Raw genomic sequence first — 17,854 nt, forward strand, 5'->3', positions numbered from 1 at the left:
GTGATGACCATTACACCATGGAACTTCCTCCACTGTCCTCCACCTCATCTTCTCATCTGACAGAGATCATCAAACACAGTACTAAGTTATAACACAACAACAGAACAAAATAAAGTTAGTTTGCCCTGTATAATTCCAGTGCACCAAAGGACAATCTGAAATCAATACCAGCAGTTCAAAATATAATACAGGCTATAAACAACAAAATGACTCTAGCCAAAGTCTGAAAAGAAAGTTATAAAAAAAGACTGCAGACCATGGGAATGTGGAATCAATAGGCTCATCAATATCACTTTCCCATTTTGTGAAAGTTGTTTCAAGAATGATTCAAGATTTAGTTTCATTTTCATCAGGTTGTTTTGCTGTAGAAAATACTAAGATGTTGTGTGTCGTGACAGAGATCAGGGCTTCTGGCTGATGTTCATTTCCTCCCTTTTCTCTGCACCTACTTCTCTTATCCGTTTGAACTCCTGAGAGCACACAAAAACAGTCCATTTCATAGCGATGGTGGTATAGTGGTGAGCATAGCTGCCTTCCAAGCAGTTGACCTGGGTTCGATTCCCAGCCATCGCATGTGTGCTGGTCATGAAGTGTTGTGTGCTTAGTGTTTGTGACGGTTTAACAGACACAACTAAACACTTTGTCACAGAACGTAAATAATGTCAGCGGCTGCTGGGAGGTCCAACTCGGACATGTTGCAAGTTTGGTGGTGGGACAAGTGATTGCATGTGGCTTATCTAAGCTCACACACTCATACATGCAGCCACACACACCTATTTAGCATTTGTTCAGTGGATCATGGATCAGCAAGCACAACAGGTTCAAGAGTTTTGCAATGAGTGCTGGAAGTGAAAAATTTGTTTTGAGGGCTTGTTGTGTTGTTGTGCATCAGTCAAAATACAATAGGTTTATAAATCTATTTTTTTTAAAAAGTTGAAATAAAAGAAAGAAATCAATGGTAAACAGTACAACACATTTTAAGGACTTATTAAAAAGGATTCACTGGATAAATGGAATAGAAAAAATGACTTTAAATTAAGTGAATAAATGTAGACACAAGCTTCTTTAGAGTAAATCAGGCAGTTAGCAGTTCTAAAGCAGTAACAAGATTAAAAGCATGAACATTAATGTCCCAGAATGATATGTTAGTGGTGTAATATAATACAACATTGTGCACCAACACAAAGCTTTCACTAAATGTTCATTTTGTAAATGTTTATAGTGTAGTACCGCATTGTATAGCTCTGTCTGGGAAAAATTAGCATGTTAAAGATAAATGAAGTAGAAAAACATGAACTAAAATGAAGTGAAGTTTTTTTTCTCTACTATAAAGTTTAATTGTTTCAAACTGGATCCTGAAGAAACATTTGCTCATCTTGTGTGCACTTCTGCTGTATTTACAGCTAAATGACAATAAAGCTTGATTTAATTTGATTTGAATAAAAGTGCAAACATGTTTCATAAAGGTAAATAAGGTATAAAGGTATAAGGCAACTTAGGCCAGATTTGAATAGAAGTGATCCCTTAAAAACACACTACAAGTCCATCTTCTACAGGGGATCAGTTCTGACATAAACCACTGATCAAACATTGCCCACTGTGCTGCACAGCACACTAGCAGAGGTCCAAAGTTAGACTCATTCAAAGGGCTGCACTGATTCTATATCTGTCACTTGTATCGATTTTACTACTGATTATCTGTCAAACACGTCTACCACCTCCAAGCTATCATGCTCATGTGATTTTGTCAATCCTTTTGAGTAACTCTGATGTTTGCAACCCCAGCCCCCGCCGTTGTGCTAATTCAAACAATTTCAAGGACAAAGGATGGGAGCCTATTGTATCACACAAGCAGCAGTGCAACGGATACGGTGCCAGAGGGACACAGTTGTCGAGGATTAGTGGCCGTCACAGGCGCAGATGGATGTATCACCTCCCAGCACTGCTGATGAGTGCCTGAGTAGGACAACTGCCCCAAATGAGCTTTAAGCAGAACTTTAGATGCAGTCAAAAGATTTGAAGTGAAATAAGGAACCAACCAGAGCATGTTGGGAGGATGAGGGACAACAAAGAGAAGAGGGTCGCTTTCTGATTGACCTGTTGCTCTGCACAAACCTGTGGCTCAGCACATGCATGATGCAGATTTAGCCACTGAACAACCACTTTAGTTCATAATGCTGGTTTTCAGTAATAACTATGGTGAAGACTGGAAGTTTTTGCACTATTTGTGGTTTTCATATTAGCCAATATTCCATATACTGAAAAAATACATTTTTAAAAAACTTTTTTAAAAACTGCAATAGTTCATCATTTTACAGAATTACAAATAATAACGAGGAAAAATCCCAGATTTATTTTTAAAATTCACATATTAACTGTGAAAAACAGGCTGCGCAAAATGTCCACATCAAAAGTCTGTTTTTTTTTAATTGTGATTTGTCCTTTTATAACATTTGGCTGTAAAATAGTACCAACTGAATTAAATGATTGAAATCAACAAAACACACAAAAACTACAAAACAAAACAACATTTTAAAGATATCCAAATCCTAAAAATGTAAGATTTTATTATCTTACACAATTTTTAAATTGTTAAATAAAAACATTCTACATATTCTAAAACTGTTTTACATAACTTCACTTTTTTTGTAAAACTACCAATAATTTCCAGTAAAATCCTAGAAAAAAGTTTTAATTTACATGTTGATTGTAAAGAGAAACACACAAAAAATTATATTTTATACAAATAATAATTTATTATTATATAATGTGTGAATGTAAAAATGCACTTTTATTTCAAACTAAAAAATTACAGATATTTGCTGTTATTTTACTTTAAAAAAACATACAGATTTTAAAGGTTTTTTAACTGAACTTTTAAAACTATCACCTTAATGAAATACATGAAGTGATCCAAACAGAACATTAACATTGTGCCTTCTGTGCGTCCATACTATAGAACTAGCTGTCCCTCAAATACTGAATCTTGTGACTAGTTAGTCTTATTTATAGGGGAAAAAACCTTCCCAACACCCAGGTCTTTTCACATTCCTGAGAGGAACCCACCCCCTTTCTAAAACAGAGAGATCTTATGGTGACAAATCTTCAAACCAACTTCCTCCTCTTCCTTTCAGCTGCAGTAATGGCCCAGTGAACTGGATTCTCTCTGTCCTGACTCACATCCTCTGTGCCATAACATTTATGCTGCCTATTCAGAAGCTGCTACATGAATCACAGCAGGCACCAGCTCAGCTCATCACATCCTGACTAATAGTCTGAATATTAGTCTGGGATGATGTGATATCAGAAACCATATCTTACTGGAAAGCCACCACACGTACACACTGCTGTTTACAATGTTCATTCTCGTCAACTTTGGCGCTGCTTGAGCACGAATCTGGTTAAGAATCTGACAAACCGAGGCGTTGACAGTCGATGTCTCATCCACGCTTTTAAGGCCTTGTTGTTCTCTCTGCAGCCAGGCCATACTTATCTCACACAAGAAACTGTATGTGAGCAGAAACAATCGGCTTGACTGAGTGCATTCCCACCAAGGTGTTAGGTTACATGGGCCTGGTCTATTTCAAAGATGACATCAGCAAGAAGGGACTTTGCAGCATTATCTTTGTCACTCAGCTTTAGAGAAATGGCACATCAGTCACCAATTAATGAATTTCATGACGTTGCGATATCAGGAAATAACCCGAGGCCACTGCAGGATAATACTGAGATTACATTTATTACAAATGCTAATAAAAATCCACACCTAATCAATTCTCACCGTGAAATGATTTAAAGTGTCCCATCCAGACTGTGGAAACTTTACAGCAGACGGTGAAAACGAAGCATTTCATTTCCATGTGAAGAAATAAATCTCATCCATAAGTGATTGTACATTCATTCACCGGCTCACACACCACCTACTGGATTTTTAAAAAGCCACAATAATACAATTAGCCTAACAAAGAAAATGGTAATCCACGAGTCAGTGTGACTGCATGGGTGGGATGAATCTGAAACGACCTGAGAATGACTCTGAGGAATTTTCACACCAAAAAGCTCCAGGAGAGCCAGACTGAAACAGCAGCCTATAATCTGTGGGTAGTGCAGCTGAAACAACAACAGCAAGAAAAAAAAAGAAAAGAAAACATGCATTCAAAAGCAGGCATTTCTCCCAGGCTGCTTCCTGTGTTGCAGGTTTAGATGTAAATTATTTAATGCGAAATGCAGCCCATTAATTAAATGGTGCAAAGAACTGCAAAGCTGTCATTCACACAGTCTGTATTTACAGATATCGGTAACAGTATGATACATTATCAGACCAGCACAGTGGTGTAGTGGTCCCTGGAGAAGTGGGTATACTCTTAATTTTCACCTTTTTTTTAATTAGTCCAGAAAAACGCCCCGTTTTAGAAACAGTGACATAGAAGACTACTCTATTCAATTTATTCAGTCATTTCTACTTGCCCACTATTATAAAATTATCATGACTTGATTAGGAGCAGTTTGTAGTTATTACTGGTCACACAAGCAAACTGGATTAATGTAACGTATTTATCATGAGGCAAACATGGTGTTTCAGTTACTTTTGAACATTTATTTAAATTAAATACTTCAAATATGAAGTTGACAGTGCATCCTTGTTCATATTTCATCATGAATAAAACCTCAATATTGTTTTAGATCGAATCTTAAACTACCTGTCCCCATTCTTGTGTTTTTACTTACTTTAAAATCAACTACCAGCCTAGAGGTTTTCCCACATTATCCTAATCTAGCTAGCTTCAGACTTACGTTAGAATAACGTTAGCCTTTCAAAACGTTAGTCAGGCTCGGCCCGACACTCAGTTTAACCCGTTGTGCTTCAGTTACGCTTTAGTGTTCCGCCCGCGGTATACTTTGAGATCTGCATAAGCAATTTGCTAAATGTCTCAAACTGCAAACGCGATACAAACACTATACGCCAATGGAAAGCTTAGATTCTCATGAATCCGCCGGTATAAACCACTTTCAGATGTGATTACCACAGTGGGTAATATAAACACATTTGTCCGACAAACAACGAATATCCATCCATCCGTTCTCTATATACGGCTTCAACGTACACAGCGCGACTCACATTTCCAGGTTCATTATTACACACAGATGAAAATATTGCACAAAAAACGGCCATAATCCAGCCTTGGACATCCAGACGAAACAAGCCAGTAAAATATTTTGTCCAAAACATGTCTTGAAGACGGTATATAATCCACGAATAGGTCGTTTTCAAGGAAATGCACCTCGCGATCCGCCTCCAATATTCCCTGTATTTCTCGTCATATTTTTCTTTACAAATAGAATATTAGCGATTTTTTTTTGTACTGAAAATGGCTGGAATTGACTGCAGCTTTAACCACTGGCGACAAAATATCCTCTCCTTGAAATGTGCAGTGATGTTGCCAGTCATTTAAAACAATGATTCATTTGGAAACCACCTTAAAACTTACCTGAGAATTATATCGTCCATGAAAGTAGGTTCGCTCGATACGTGCCACTCACTTGAAAGGTGTTTATTCTGACTTTCTCGCATTTCCGCGCATTTTTCAAGCAGACCTGTCAATCAACTGGAGTGCCACAGAGGTGTTAGCAAAATTTTCCTCTGTATGACCCGCCCTATTCTGCCTCTGATTGGCTCATCCCTAAAGTTGACCAATCGAATCAGTGAAAGCAGCATGTACCAGCCAATTACAGGCAGAGGAGGGTTGTTCATGGCTTCATCATCCTTAAGGAAAAGAGGGCTACCTGGCACACAGATATTACTGAATGATGCGCACCAGGGAGGATTAGAAGTGGGTATACGCAATGCTAACTGAAAAATAAGTGGGTATACGCCGTATACCGCCATATACCCTGGACTACACCACTGGACCAGCAGCAGATTCATAGCTGGGGGTGGATGCACAGATGCTGATAAAGCAGATGTCCACAGTCCTCAACACATTCCAGGCAGCCTATAAAAACAAGGAGCAGAGCCCCGTCTCTGACTGTCTGCAGCAGTCACAGAGCTTCATAGAAACATTTAGTGTTATAACCTGATGATCCCAGCGATGCTTCCCTCCCTCCCCTTCCACTGTCTCTGCAACAAGCACAGCAATCTGATCTCCAGCTAAGCCCCGTTTTTGGGAAGCACTCTGCATGTTTGGCCGAGGTGTGGGTCCTCGTCTGAAAACGTTCCATGACGGTGAAAGTTTCAGGCCACGTCTCCGTGTCTCTCTGCTGTCCACTGTGCTCGACTCCCTGCTAAATTCATCAGCCATTGTTTTCTCTGCACAGGCATTTATGATGTCACTGCAAACATAAGCTTTGTCCTCAGATGAAGGATCAGCCAGGGTTCGTGGCCTTATGGGGTCAAACAAACAGCAAATATGGACAGAGGATGACTTGGATCATGGGGTTGGGTGGACATTATGGTGGCAGTAAGAGAGCTTCATTTAAAGAGAAATAAAGAGCATCAACAGGGAGGCAACATTTAATCATCTTTACATTAACCCTCCTGTTGTCTTCATTTACGGGCATCAAATGTCTGAAAAAATTCTACAAAAAAAATTCCCAAATTTCTGAAAATTTGCAAAATATTCAGGAAGAAAATTTCAATAATTCCTTAAAAGCTCCCCTTAAAAGTTTTGTTTAAAAAAAATCCTCCAAATTTGGCAGGAAAATTCTTGTAAATATTTCTAAGAAATTATTAAAAATCTTCCAAAAAATCCTAAAATTATCTAAAGTGATTACCTGTATATCAGTAAAACCTCTATTGTCTTCAAGAGCATTTACCAAAAAAATCAACTGAAATCCAGTGAAATTCGTTGGATTTTGGTTGATTTTTTTCAAGAATGTTCTTTAGAAACATTTGTTTTAACATTTCTTTTATTCCACCAAAAAATGCTCAAAAATTTCCCAAAAATGTTGAACATGTGGACACCAGAAGTTTCACTATGAAAATATATTCTTTCCTCCACATTTTCAAACTTTAAATCGGGCCAATTTGACCCGCAGGATGACACAAGGTTTAAAAAACTGAAGTCACTGCTTTTGTTAGAAATGCTAACAGCGAAAGGCACAACTTCAATCTTATCTTCTCTCTCTTCTCCTCTCCATTCCTGAGAAACACCACAGCATATCAAAATGAGAACAAGAACATTTCCTGGGTCTGCCACTGATTGACTCCATCGGTGTTGTGAATCCTCAGCAGTGACGAAAAGGACGGACACAATTAAGAAACTACAAATGAACCTAAAACAAAACCGATGAAATTCGTAGCCTTGTTTGGTCGCTTGAGAAAAAAAATCTCACAGTGCATTAAGTGAAATTTTGTGGGGACAAATACAAATAAAAGATGTTAATGATGCTCTTTAAAAAATAGAATAGGCTACTATTTACAAAATACTATTTTTTAACTGTCCCACATCCAACAAGTGCTTTATTTTCCCCTGTTGTATAAGAATGAATGTGGTGAGGAGACAAAAACAACACCCTAAACACTCAAATACCAAAAGAAAACCACAGAATAGTGACAGAGCTTTCAGAAAGTGTGGAAAAACTCATTACTATGACGTGAACGCCTTCAACTTGTGCATGATTTCATTTTCAAAAATGTAATATGAAACATAAAACCGCCCGCACAGGCAAAGTAATCTTAGTTTGCCCAAAAGTCTATTGATTCCACTCTTAGACACTACAATAGCTTAATAATGTCTCAGCAAATAATCACATTGCATTCAGAAAGGCAAATTAAGGTGTCTTTTTGTTACTTGGCTGAAAACGAATTTCTATCACACAGACGAAAAGAATTGAACAGAGACAAGATAAAAGCCTCCAGTGTACTGAGAAATCAAAACTCACTTAAGATGTCAATAGTGTCACAGGGAAGGAAAAAAAGGAGAAGCAAGATGCTTGCATCGGGAAAACAAATCCATATCAATACTTTACCAATCAGTTCATTTCATGAAGGAATTCAATGCCATTTACTGACGGGACAGCAAATTGTGTGGCATAAAGATAAAACCGAGGTCATACGCACAAGCAGTGGCGGACAGAAGCAACGGAGGAGATCTGGACGAGGGGGGGGTGAGCTCAATAGAGCAGCAAGTGGTGTCATTTCTACGGGAAAAAGGAATTGACATAAAAGAAGACAACGTGGAGGCATGTCACCCTCTACCAAAGAGAAGAAGCACGGACGTTCCTGTGGTGATCCTAAGGTTCGGAAATAGAAAGTATAAAAACGCATTGCTGAAACAAGGACGGATGCTGAGAGGAACAGACGTGTATATCAACGAGCACCTAACCCGGAAGAATGGTGAGATTGTGAAGAAAGCCAGGCTGCTAAAGAAGCAAAACAAAATACAAGGAACTTGGGTGAGAAATTGTAAAATCTTCATTAAACTTAATGGTGCACCTGAAGAGGCTAAAGTACTGGTAATCAAGAATCTCAATGAACGAGATAAATATGTATGACTTGCTCATTCAATGGATTTTAGAATGTATTGCCGCTTTACAAAATTTTAGATGAAATGTCAATGGCAATTAATAATGTACTAGAATGTATATCAGTTGAATTATCCATAGAAAATAAAAAATATATTTTAAGTTGTGTGTACAGAACATCGGGAGCTAACATAAAGACTTTTAATGATTGGATGATCCAGACATTCTCACAAATAACTGGGAAAACTATTTATATTTGTGGTGACTTCAACATCGATTTACTTAATACAGAAAAACATCAAGAAACAGAGGATTTCCTAAATATTATGTATAGTATGAGCTTTTTTCCGTCTATTACAAAACCCAGTAGAATAACAAGCAGCAGTGCTACTTTAATCGATAATATTTTTACCAATGACACTCTATGGATGCACAAATGGATTGCTGATCTGTGACATATCAGACCACTTACCTGTGTTCACAATAAAAGATTGGAAATGTAGGAAAAAAAAACAAAATTCAAGAAAGCTAGCCAGAAGCATTTACAGACTGAACAAACAACTAATGCGCTGTTCAACGCCCTGTTGGAACAGGACTGGAGTTCAGTGTACAATGAAGAAAATGCTGACAGTGCATATGAGAACTTTTTAGAAATATTCATTATGTTATTTAATAAATACTGTCCTATTATAAATGATAAGAAGAAGAATAGATACAAAGATTGCCCATGGTTAACCACAGGCTTAAAAAAGGCTTGCAAAAAGAAGAACAACCTGTACGCAAAGTTTATCAAATCAAGAACAAAGGAATCAGAAATTAAATATAAGACATATAAAAATAAATTAACCAGTATTATAAGAACTAACAAGAAACTTTATTATAAACAGAAATTAGAAGACAATAAACAGAATCCAAAGAAAGTTTGGGGAATTTTAAATGAATTAGTAAATAAAGGAACTAATAAACAAGAATACCCAGAGTATTTCAAAATTGAGAATATGGATAATCATAACCTCCAGGAAGTAGTGAATAAATTTAATGATTTTTTGTTTGTAAAAGTGGGACCAGAACTGGCAGGAAAAATCCCTAATACTGGTACAAACAGGATATTTCTAACAGACAGGAACTTAAATAGTATGTTTTTATCTGCTGTGGAGGAAGCTGAGATAATTCATATTGTTAACAAAGCTAAAAACAAAACTTCAACTGACTGCTATGGAATAAATATGAGTCTAGTCAAAAAAATATATCCAGTATATCAAAACCATTAACATGGACAAGTAATCTATCATTTTCAACTGGGATATTTCCAAGAAGAATGAAAACAGCAAAAATATGTCCTATCTACAAAAGTGGTGACAGACATGTTTTCACAAACGACAGACCGGTTTCTCTTCTTCCTCAGTTTTCTAAAAATTTAGAGAGGCTGTTCGATAACAGATTGGAAAAATTTATGGACAAATTTAATTTAATAAATGAAAATCAATATGGGTTCAGGAAAAAAAGGTCAACAACAATGGCAATTATAGACGCAGCAGAAGAAATAGCTGTAGCTTTAGATCACAGAAAATATGCAGGGGGAGTTTTTGTAGACCTACAAAAAGCTTTTGATACATTGGATCATTCCATACTTCTAAGAAAACTTGAAACGTACGGAATCAGAGGAGTGGCGCTGAACTGGCTCAATAGCTATTTAACTGAAAGGCAGCAGTTTGTATCAATGGGTACCAAGGCTTCTGGATTGTTGAATATTGCTTGCGGAGTGCCCCAGGGATCAATATTGGGACCAAAATTATTTAACTTGTATATAAATGATATTTTTAAAGTCTCAGACCTACTAAAATTGATACTATTCGCAGATGATACAAACATTTTTTACTCTAATGATAATTACAATGATCTCATCACCAATTACAAACTAAAAGATTGGATGAATGTAAATAAACTATCATTAAACACAAGCAAAACCAAAATTATGCTTTTTTTGGGAATCATACTATAACCTTAGATTTACCAGTATATATAGAGGGCAGTAGAATTGAGAGGGTACCGGAGATGAAATTCTTGGGTATCATCATTGACGAAAAACTTAGCTGGAAACCTCATATCAGATACACGCAGTCAAAAGTTTCTAAAAGTATATCAATTATTAATAAAGTAAAATTAATTCTAGAGTATAATGCACTATATGTACTGCACTGTGCCTTAGTTCTCCCATACTTGACATATGGAATTGAGATCTGGGGAAACAACTACAAGACCTTACTGCATCCCCTTTGTATACTTCAGAAGCGAGCGATAAGAGTTATCAACAAAGTAGCTTATTTTGAGCACACAAACAGACTGTTTTTGCAACGTAAAATTTTAAAATTAATGGACTTGGTTAGACTCAAAACGGCTCTCTTATGTTTTAATGCCAGTAAATTCAATCTTCCACAGAACATACAACGACTATTTATTTTGAGGAACTCCGGGTATACATTAAGGGGATATAGTAAATTTAAACTTCCTGTGGTGAAAACCACCAGAAGCTGGTGTGTTTCTGTGTGTGGGGTTAAACTATGGAACAATCTGGATAATGAACTAAAGCAATGCAAGACAATCCATAAGTTCAAATCACAGTACAAACTGATGTTATGGACACAGTATATGAAAGAGGAAAATAAATGATGATATTGGTGACTGAAGTATTCAAATGCTATTAAGAGTAAGTAGGTATAAAGAAATACATAAACCTTTATAATAACATATTGAGAATATTTTTTCTTCTTCTCTTGACTACATATATATTACCAGGAATATCATTATGAATAACAATAAGTATGTGATTGTATATATCTATATATCTATTGAGTATTGTTGGGTAGAAATAATTGAGGGTTATATGGTATTAAACATATTCATAATAGTAATAGCAATAATATTACATAGATGGTAAATGATGATACTTATTAACTCAGTCCATTGCTAACATTGGATGTCGTATTTTTATTTTAATTTAGCATGGTCTCTGTATAGTGAACATTATACCATTATCATATCATTAAGAGTTGTGTCATAGGCAATTATCATTGTATTATATGAATATCCATACTGTAGATAAGAAAATAATGGAAATTATGAAAATGCCAGTGGTCGGTGGTATGTCTGCCCTGGCTGACTCCTACTGTTGGGGCAGTGGTGGTCGGTGGGCCGTGGTACGATTCTGTGGCGGGCTGCGATTCAGGGGCTCCTGAGTGACGTGCTGGAGTTATCGAAAAAAATAAAAATAAAAATAACACGCAAACTAAAGACAATTACAATGAGAAATCCCTGATGAACAGAGGGAGCAGTGACACAAAGCTGTTAAGGCTCGTTCTGCACAAGGAAGGGATTGTTATTGGCATCTCCCTGACCTACAGAGGGAGCTATGACACACACAGCTGTTATGGCTCGTTCAGTGTAAGGAAGGGATGAACTAGGGAATCTCCTTGACCAGCAGAGGGAGCTTGGACACACACAGTTGTCATGGCTCGTTTTGTATAAGGCAAGGACCTAATAATTATAAAAAAATAAAAAAAAGTGTACAAAATAATACACTTCACATTTGGGATGGCTGCAGCATGGGAAGAAGGGGCTCTTGTATGTTGTAGCTCAGCCGCCGTGTGGTGCTCTCAGACTACCGATTCGCTGTGGCCCTGGGCATGGGGAGGTTGTCTGGAGCGGCCATTCTACTGAACATGATGGTTCATCTTATGAATATAAAACTAGAACAACAATTATTGTATATGTATCATCATTACAATGTATCATCTAAAAGGTATGTATGTATACAGGATATACACATATACCTAGTTATATTATGGGTCTGTCTGTACGTGTAGCTATGTATATATATATATATATATATATATGTATATATATATATGTATGTATATATATTTGTGTGTATAAAAAGAGCTATGAGTGTATGTTTGTATAGGTAGACACGTATATAAGGTTGTATAAATAGATATGGGTAGATGTAAATGTATAATTGTATATTTATATTACTCCAATGCACAGAATGATGAAGTATCCGAGAAAAGACATATTGCATGCAGCTTGTAAATATTGGTGTAAAGGGGGTGGGAGCTTATTAAGTTTTACTTCTCCCTACTTCCTTTCGAGCTTTTATGTTTTTCTTTTTTGTGTGTGTTTTTTTTCCTTTTTGTATTGACATGTTTGAGATGTTTATGAGGTTCAAACAAATTGTATCAAAACATCTTGGATTAGTAGAAAAACTGCCAAGTACTGTTCACAACATGTATAAACTTTACCTTGTAAAAGCTCGAAATAAACTCAAACTCAAAACTCATAATCCTGCAATTAAAATCAACAGATTGGAACTTCTATTTATCCCTATCACAATGGTTAGATATATATTTTTTCTCGGAGTGTATAAAGTCAGGTTAATGCGTACATCACAACAGTAAAGGTTCTGTAAGGTTACCTAGTCAGTCCACATTTATTCTATTCAACATTCTGAAAGTTTTTACAGAAAGGTTTGTTCATATATCATTTACAGTCTGATTTATGACACTTTTTTCCCTAAAAATAGACTGAAATGCACAAAATGAGACATAAAATGAAACAGAAAAACCTTAAACTGATGCAAAATGTCCAAAATGATACAAAAAATGATCTAAATGAGACACAAAATGTCCACAATGGAACAAAAAACTTTAAAAGCACGAAAAATGAGGAGTAAAAACAATCCTAAAGACAAAAAGTGACCAAGGTTAGAGACAAAATGATGAAAATGAGCCTCAATGAGACACAAAATGACCACATTCAACAAAAACAGCCTTTAAGTCACCAAAATGGAACAAAAACAACAAAAAGATGAAAAATGACAACATTTTATCCACTAACAACCCTAAGGATGCAAACTGATCAAAATAAGCCACAAAATGAGCAAATGTTAGCTTGTCAGTGTTGTGAAAACTTCAGTCTAACATGTCAGTGTGTAGTTTGATATCTGGAGCTGAGTTGCAGCTCGTTGTCTGGACTTCTGTCTTACCTGAATGTTTCCTATCTGGCTGAGGAGGCTTCATTTTTCTGTCACAGTCTTTGCTCACAATGTCTTCACAAGTTTCACCACAACTCTCCAATATCTCCAAGCTTTGTGTGTTAAACTGACTTTCTCAAGTGTTTCCATGTTTTTCTTCAGAATATGGAATGTGGTAACAGTTGTTAGTTCTTCTCTCTGACATCACAATGGACTTTTAAAAAAATGCATTTACTGTCTTAGTACTTGTTCTCTGTGTAAGTACAGTAAAGTTGGATCTAATCTATAAAATGACCAAAATGAGACAAAAATGGACAAAATGTTTCAGTGGTGAGAAAAAGACCCAAACAGAGTCTACTGAACGGTCCAACAATGTTATGGGACAGTTCAAATGGGACACAAAATGACCAAAATGGAACATAAAACATCCGACCATGAGAGAAAAATACCATAAAATTACAAAATGGACATAAAAAAAGACCAAAAGTGGCCAAAACCAGGCACAAAAATTTGCAACAAAATGACAAAAATGAGACACAAAATGTACAAAACGAAAAAAGCAATCTTAAACTGGTGCAAAACGACTAAAATGAGAGATAAAATGAGCAAAACAGACCAAAAAAAGATGAGAAATGAAACAGAAATGGCTGATGAGTCACAAAATGGACAAAGTGACATGAAATGACTAATATGAGCAACATGAACAATTTTAAACAAAAACAACCTTACAGACACATGAAATGAATCATAAAATGACCAAAATGGTACAAAAAAAAAACAACATAAAGAGATGTAACATTACCTGAATTAGACACATAAATGACCAAAACTGGATGCAAAATAACCAAAATTACCGCAAAAAAATGACCAAAATAGTAAAAAAAAAAAAAAAAAACATGAAAAGATGCAAAATGTTTAAAACCAGACAGAAAGACGTAAACTGAACAAAACAAAACACATAATGACACAAATGAGACACAAAATGATCCAGAAATCTTCTCTTACAGTCATGAAACTGTCCACATTTATTCTATTCAACATTCTGAGGGTTTTTACAGAGAGCTTTGTTTTGTTTACTGTCTGTGGACCTGGAAGGAGCAGCTTCATATCTGGAAAAAAGATTCACAATCAACGGTTTGTTTAACAGAAGAGATCATCTTAGTTCAAAGTGGCACCAAATCCATGTCATGTTTGGGTCGTATGTTGGCCTTTAACTTTGAGCAGGTGTGTTATTATTTACAGTGTTTATGGTAGAATGTGGCCGTTTTAATGGCAGATCACATGGAAGTAACATGAGCCAGTTTGAAATAGTGAGTTATGCAGAACAACATAAAGAAGAAATTCAAAGTTTTTAATCAGTAAATATGTTAGATTATATTTTTAATCTATTTTGTGTACTTGTTGATGAAAAACGTTTCATAAAAGAAACCTTAATAATGTTGCCTTTTAATGTTTTAACCCTCCTGTTGTCCTCATTTACAGGCAACAAAAAACATTGTTTCCTTGTCTAAAAAAAATAAAATAAAAAAAATTGGGCAAAAAAAAATTCCCCAAATTTCTGAAAATTTGCAAAACCTTCAGGAAGAAAATTCCAGTAATTTCTTAAGTTTTCTTTTCAAAAAATGAGTAAAAATCTTCAAAAAATGAGTAATAATCTTCAAAAATAATCCTAAACATATCTAAAGCGATTACATACATTTCAGTCAAACTTCTAATATTTTCTTTAAGAACATTCACATAAAAATCAACCAAAATCCAGTGAATTTCGTTGATTTTTTTGTGAATGTTCTGTAGAAATATTTTTAACTTATTTCCACCTAAAAATGTTCAAAGATTTCCCAAAAATATTGAAAACGTGGATATCAGAAGTTTCACTGTGAACATTTATATTTTTTCCCACATTTTCAAACTTTAAAATGAGTCAATTTTGACCCACAGGACAGGGTTAATTAGTCATGTGAGAAGTCGAGTGTAAGTTAATTTTTATTATATGAAGTTAAAATATATTTTTACTCATTTTCTAATTCTCCAGGATGAAGGACTGTGTAGAGACCTGTAGGGGGCAGTAACCAGCACCTACTATGATGTTCTCCACGAGCTTGAAGCAGAGGGATTCCTCAGCATGTCCAGATGAACACACCTATTGTGTTTCCACTACGTCTTCCTGCCACGCCTGCAGGATCATAGATATATACAAACACTAGATGGCTCATGAGCGCTGTCAGCCTATGGGGAGCAACGTCGCCACATGGCGGCCATCTTGGGACAGGGCTGCTCGATCACTCATAACATTAAAGTCAATGGAGCATGGATTTTAAAATCACTGTAGATTGCTCAATTTTCAACCGATTTTACAACAGCTTGGTTTGTTATAAACGTCAGAGATGTACTTGTTTTACTGCTTACATAAGAATAATTAAAACCATTGAATTCATATAATAATGAACACAGATATCAGCTTTTTCAGCATGAATGGATGTAAATGTAATTTTATTATTTAGCATTGCACTTCTTTATTACTATCAGCTTTCTAATGCACAGATAAAAACAAAGCTCAACCAAAATCAATGCACAACAAACAGAGATGTTGTCTTTTCTTTTCATGAACCTGGTGCCTACATTACCCACAATGCATTTCGGCTGCAGGCTAACTAATCCAGGCATAGATGTATACAAACAATAAGTCTAAGGTCTCAATCAAAGTCTCTTAACAAGCAAATAAATACAACCACAACCACAAAGAATGTAATTTCACCTAAAGATTAGGTTCTCAAAAAACGTTGGTCTCAGGAAAACCTAATAATTGAAAATCAGATTGTGAGTAACACCATCTTCAATGTGAGTAGCCAGGCAGAAAAGACACACAAGTATACCGCATTTTTCAAAACGAAAAGCTGCGATTTCGGAATTGAGCCTGAATCATAGCCACGTTAATAAGGTTTGTAATAAACTAAACCGTTTGTAAATCAATCAAGAATTGAGCGAGTTATGAGTGTTAAAGTGAGGAAATCATCCACCTTACCATTGACTACAGTACAGTGCGCCAGAGGAGTCCCTTGTACTAAGATGGCCGCCAAGTGACGACGACGCCGACTCCGTCTTGAGACATCTCGTGTTTGTATATATCTATGTGCAGGATGACATTCATACTTGTGGCAGTGGTTGGACAATCATCCAATCAGAACGCAGAACCACATGACACCCAACCAGCTGTGGGTGCTGGGTCGCACACATCACCCAATTCCTGGAGCAGAAAACACAGAGCTACATGCAAATACAATGTGATTTGAACCAAGACATTGATTCTTGTGTTTTAACAGTATGAGAGGGCAAGAAAAGTGAACAGTCAGAAGTCCCTCACTGGAAGACAATTTCTGACAAGAAAAACCCTTCATGTTTTTATATTTCAACTCACACATAATCAGAGATTATTTGATCTAATTGTTCAATATTAGAGATTCTTCATCAATGTCTTGAGATGATAGAGAGATAGAGAGATAGATAGATAGGAATCCTAAGGCCAGTAATCTCCTAAACTAATTATGATTAATCATAAGAGAATCACTGAACCAGCTCTGCATCTAACAGGTTCCTGCAGCCCAGAGGGATCTGAGGAACGATTAAGGTGGTATTCGAGGAAATTCGCCCTGCTGCTCACTGCCTCCCTACAGACGTCTATCCCTCTGCCACTGATAATTCATTTAACTGAGTAACCACTTTGAATGGTTTCATTAATTTACCAGTCACATCTGTTAACGACAGCTTTCCTCTTAATGGATTTTGTAACGAAGCAACGAAGACACCAAACAAGAAATTAGACATGAATTCTGTGAAGCCGGATCTCAAGGACTTTAAGTTTGTGGAGGACTTCATGAACTTTTACTGAACCCTGCATGGAGAAATCTTCTTGGCAGGGGTTCAGTCTGTGTCCAGTGTGCATACGCTGGTGTCATTGTAGGGTTCCTTGTTGGTTGGACGTTGGTCCAGACTGGTCAGAGCAGCACTGTTCACCATTAGCAGAGTGCTGACAAGTCTGAGAGTTTTGTCCATCTGTTCCGTTCTGCTTGGAACACAAACACACAAACACAGAGAACGTCAGTGTTTCCTGCAGCATTGAAGAACTGATGCCTTTCCTGAGATAGAGAGCACCCCAAATGACATCCGAAGACACTTTTACCTGTTGGAATTTAACATTCAGTTGTCTGATTACATCAGAATTCCTAATCTTTCCTGCATCCCCAGATTAACCTGGACCAGATTTCTGTCAAAACGAATACAGGTTAGACTGAACGATAGCTGATAATGTGCTAACAGAATTCAACTGACCAACAGTTGTTCAAAACAGTTTTGAAACAATTTTGC

At 36.4% G+C, this 17,854-nt stretch overlaps 2 protein-coding genes and 1 non-coding gene across 7 annotated transcripts in view; 1 reads left to right on the plus strand and 2 right to left on the minus strand.

Annotated features, from left to right (window-relative positions):
- LOC127531999 (zinc finger protein OZF-like) overlaps window positions 1-17,854 on the minus strand; it is a 79,437-nt gene that overhangs the window by 42,089 nt on the left and 19,494 nt on the right. The window lies entirely within an intron of this gene.
- Window positions 502-573, plus strand: trnag-ucc (transfer RNA glycine (anticodon UCC)). Its single transcript has one exon. It is a non-coding gene; the product is annotated as a tRNA-Gly (tRNA).
- Window positions 15,966-17,854, minus strand: part of LOC127531986 (gastrula zinc finger protein XlCGF26.1-like) — a 117,885-nt gene continuing 115,996 nt past the window's right edge. The window contains exon 4 of one of the 2 annotated variants that reach the window (XM_051942838.1): window positions 15,966-17,552. In XM_051942838.1, coding sequence (XP_051798798.1) covers window positions 17,442-17,552 — 111 coding nt within the window. In that variant the 3' untranslated portion in view covers window positions 15,966-17,441. Of the gene's footprint in view, window positions 17,556-17,854 lie in introns of both variants that reach the window. The other variant, XM_051942837.1, reaches the window with a different exon arrangement.

Source organism: Acanthochromis polyacanthus, chromosome 22 (assembly GCF_021347895.1).
Source record: "Acanthochromis polyacanthus isolate Apoly-LR-REF ecotype Palm Island chromosome 22, KAUST_Apoly_ChrSc, whole genome shotgun sequence".
Classification (NCBI taxonomy): Eukaryota; Metazoa; Chordata; class Actinopteri; family Pomacentridae; genus Acanthochromis; species Acanthochromis polyacanthus.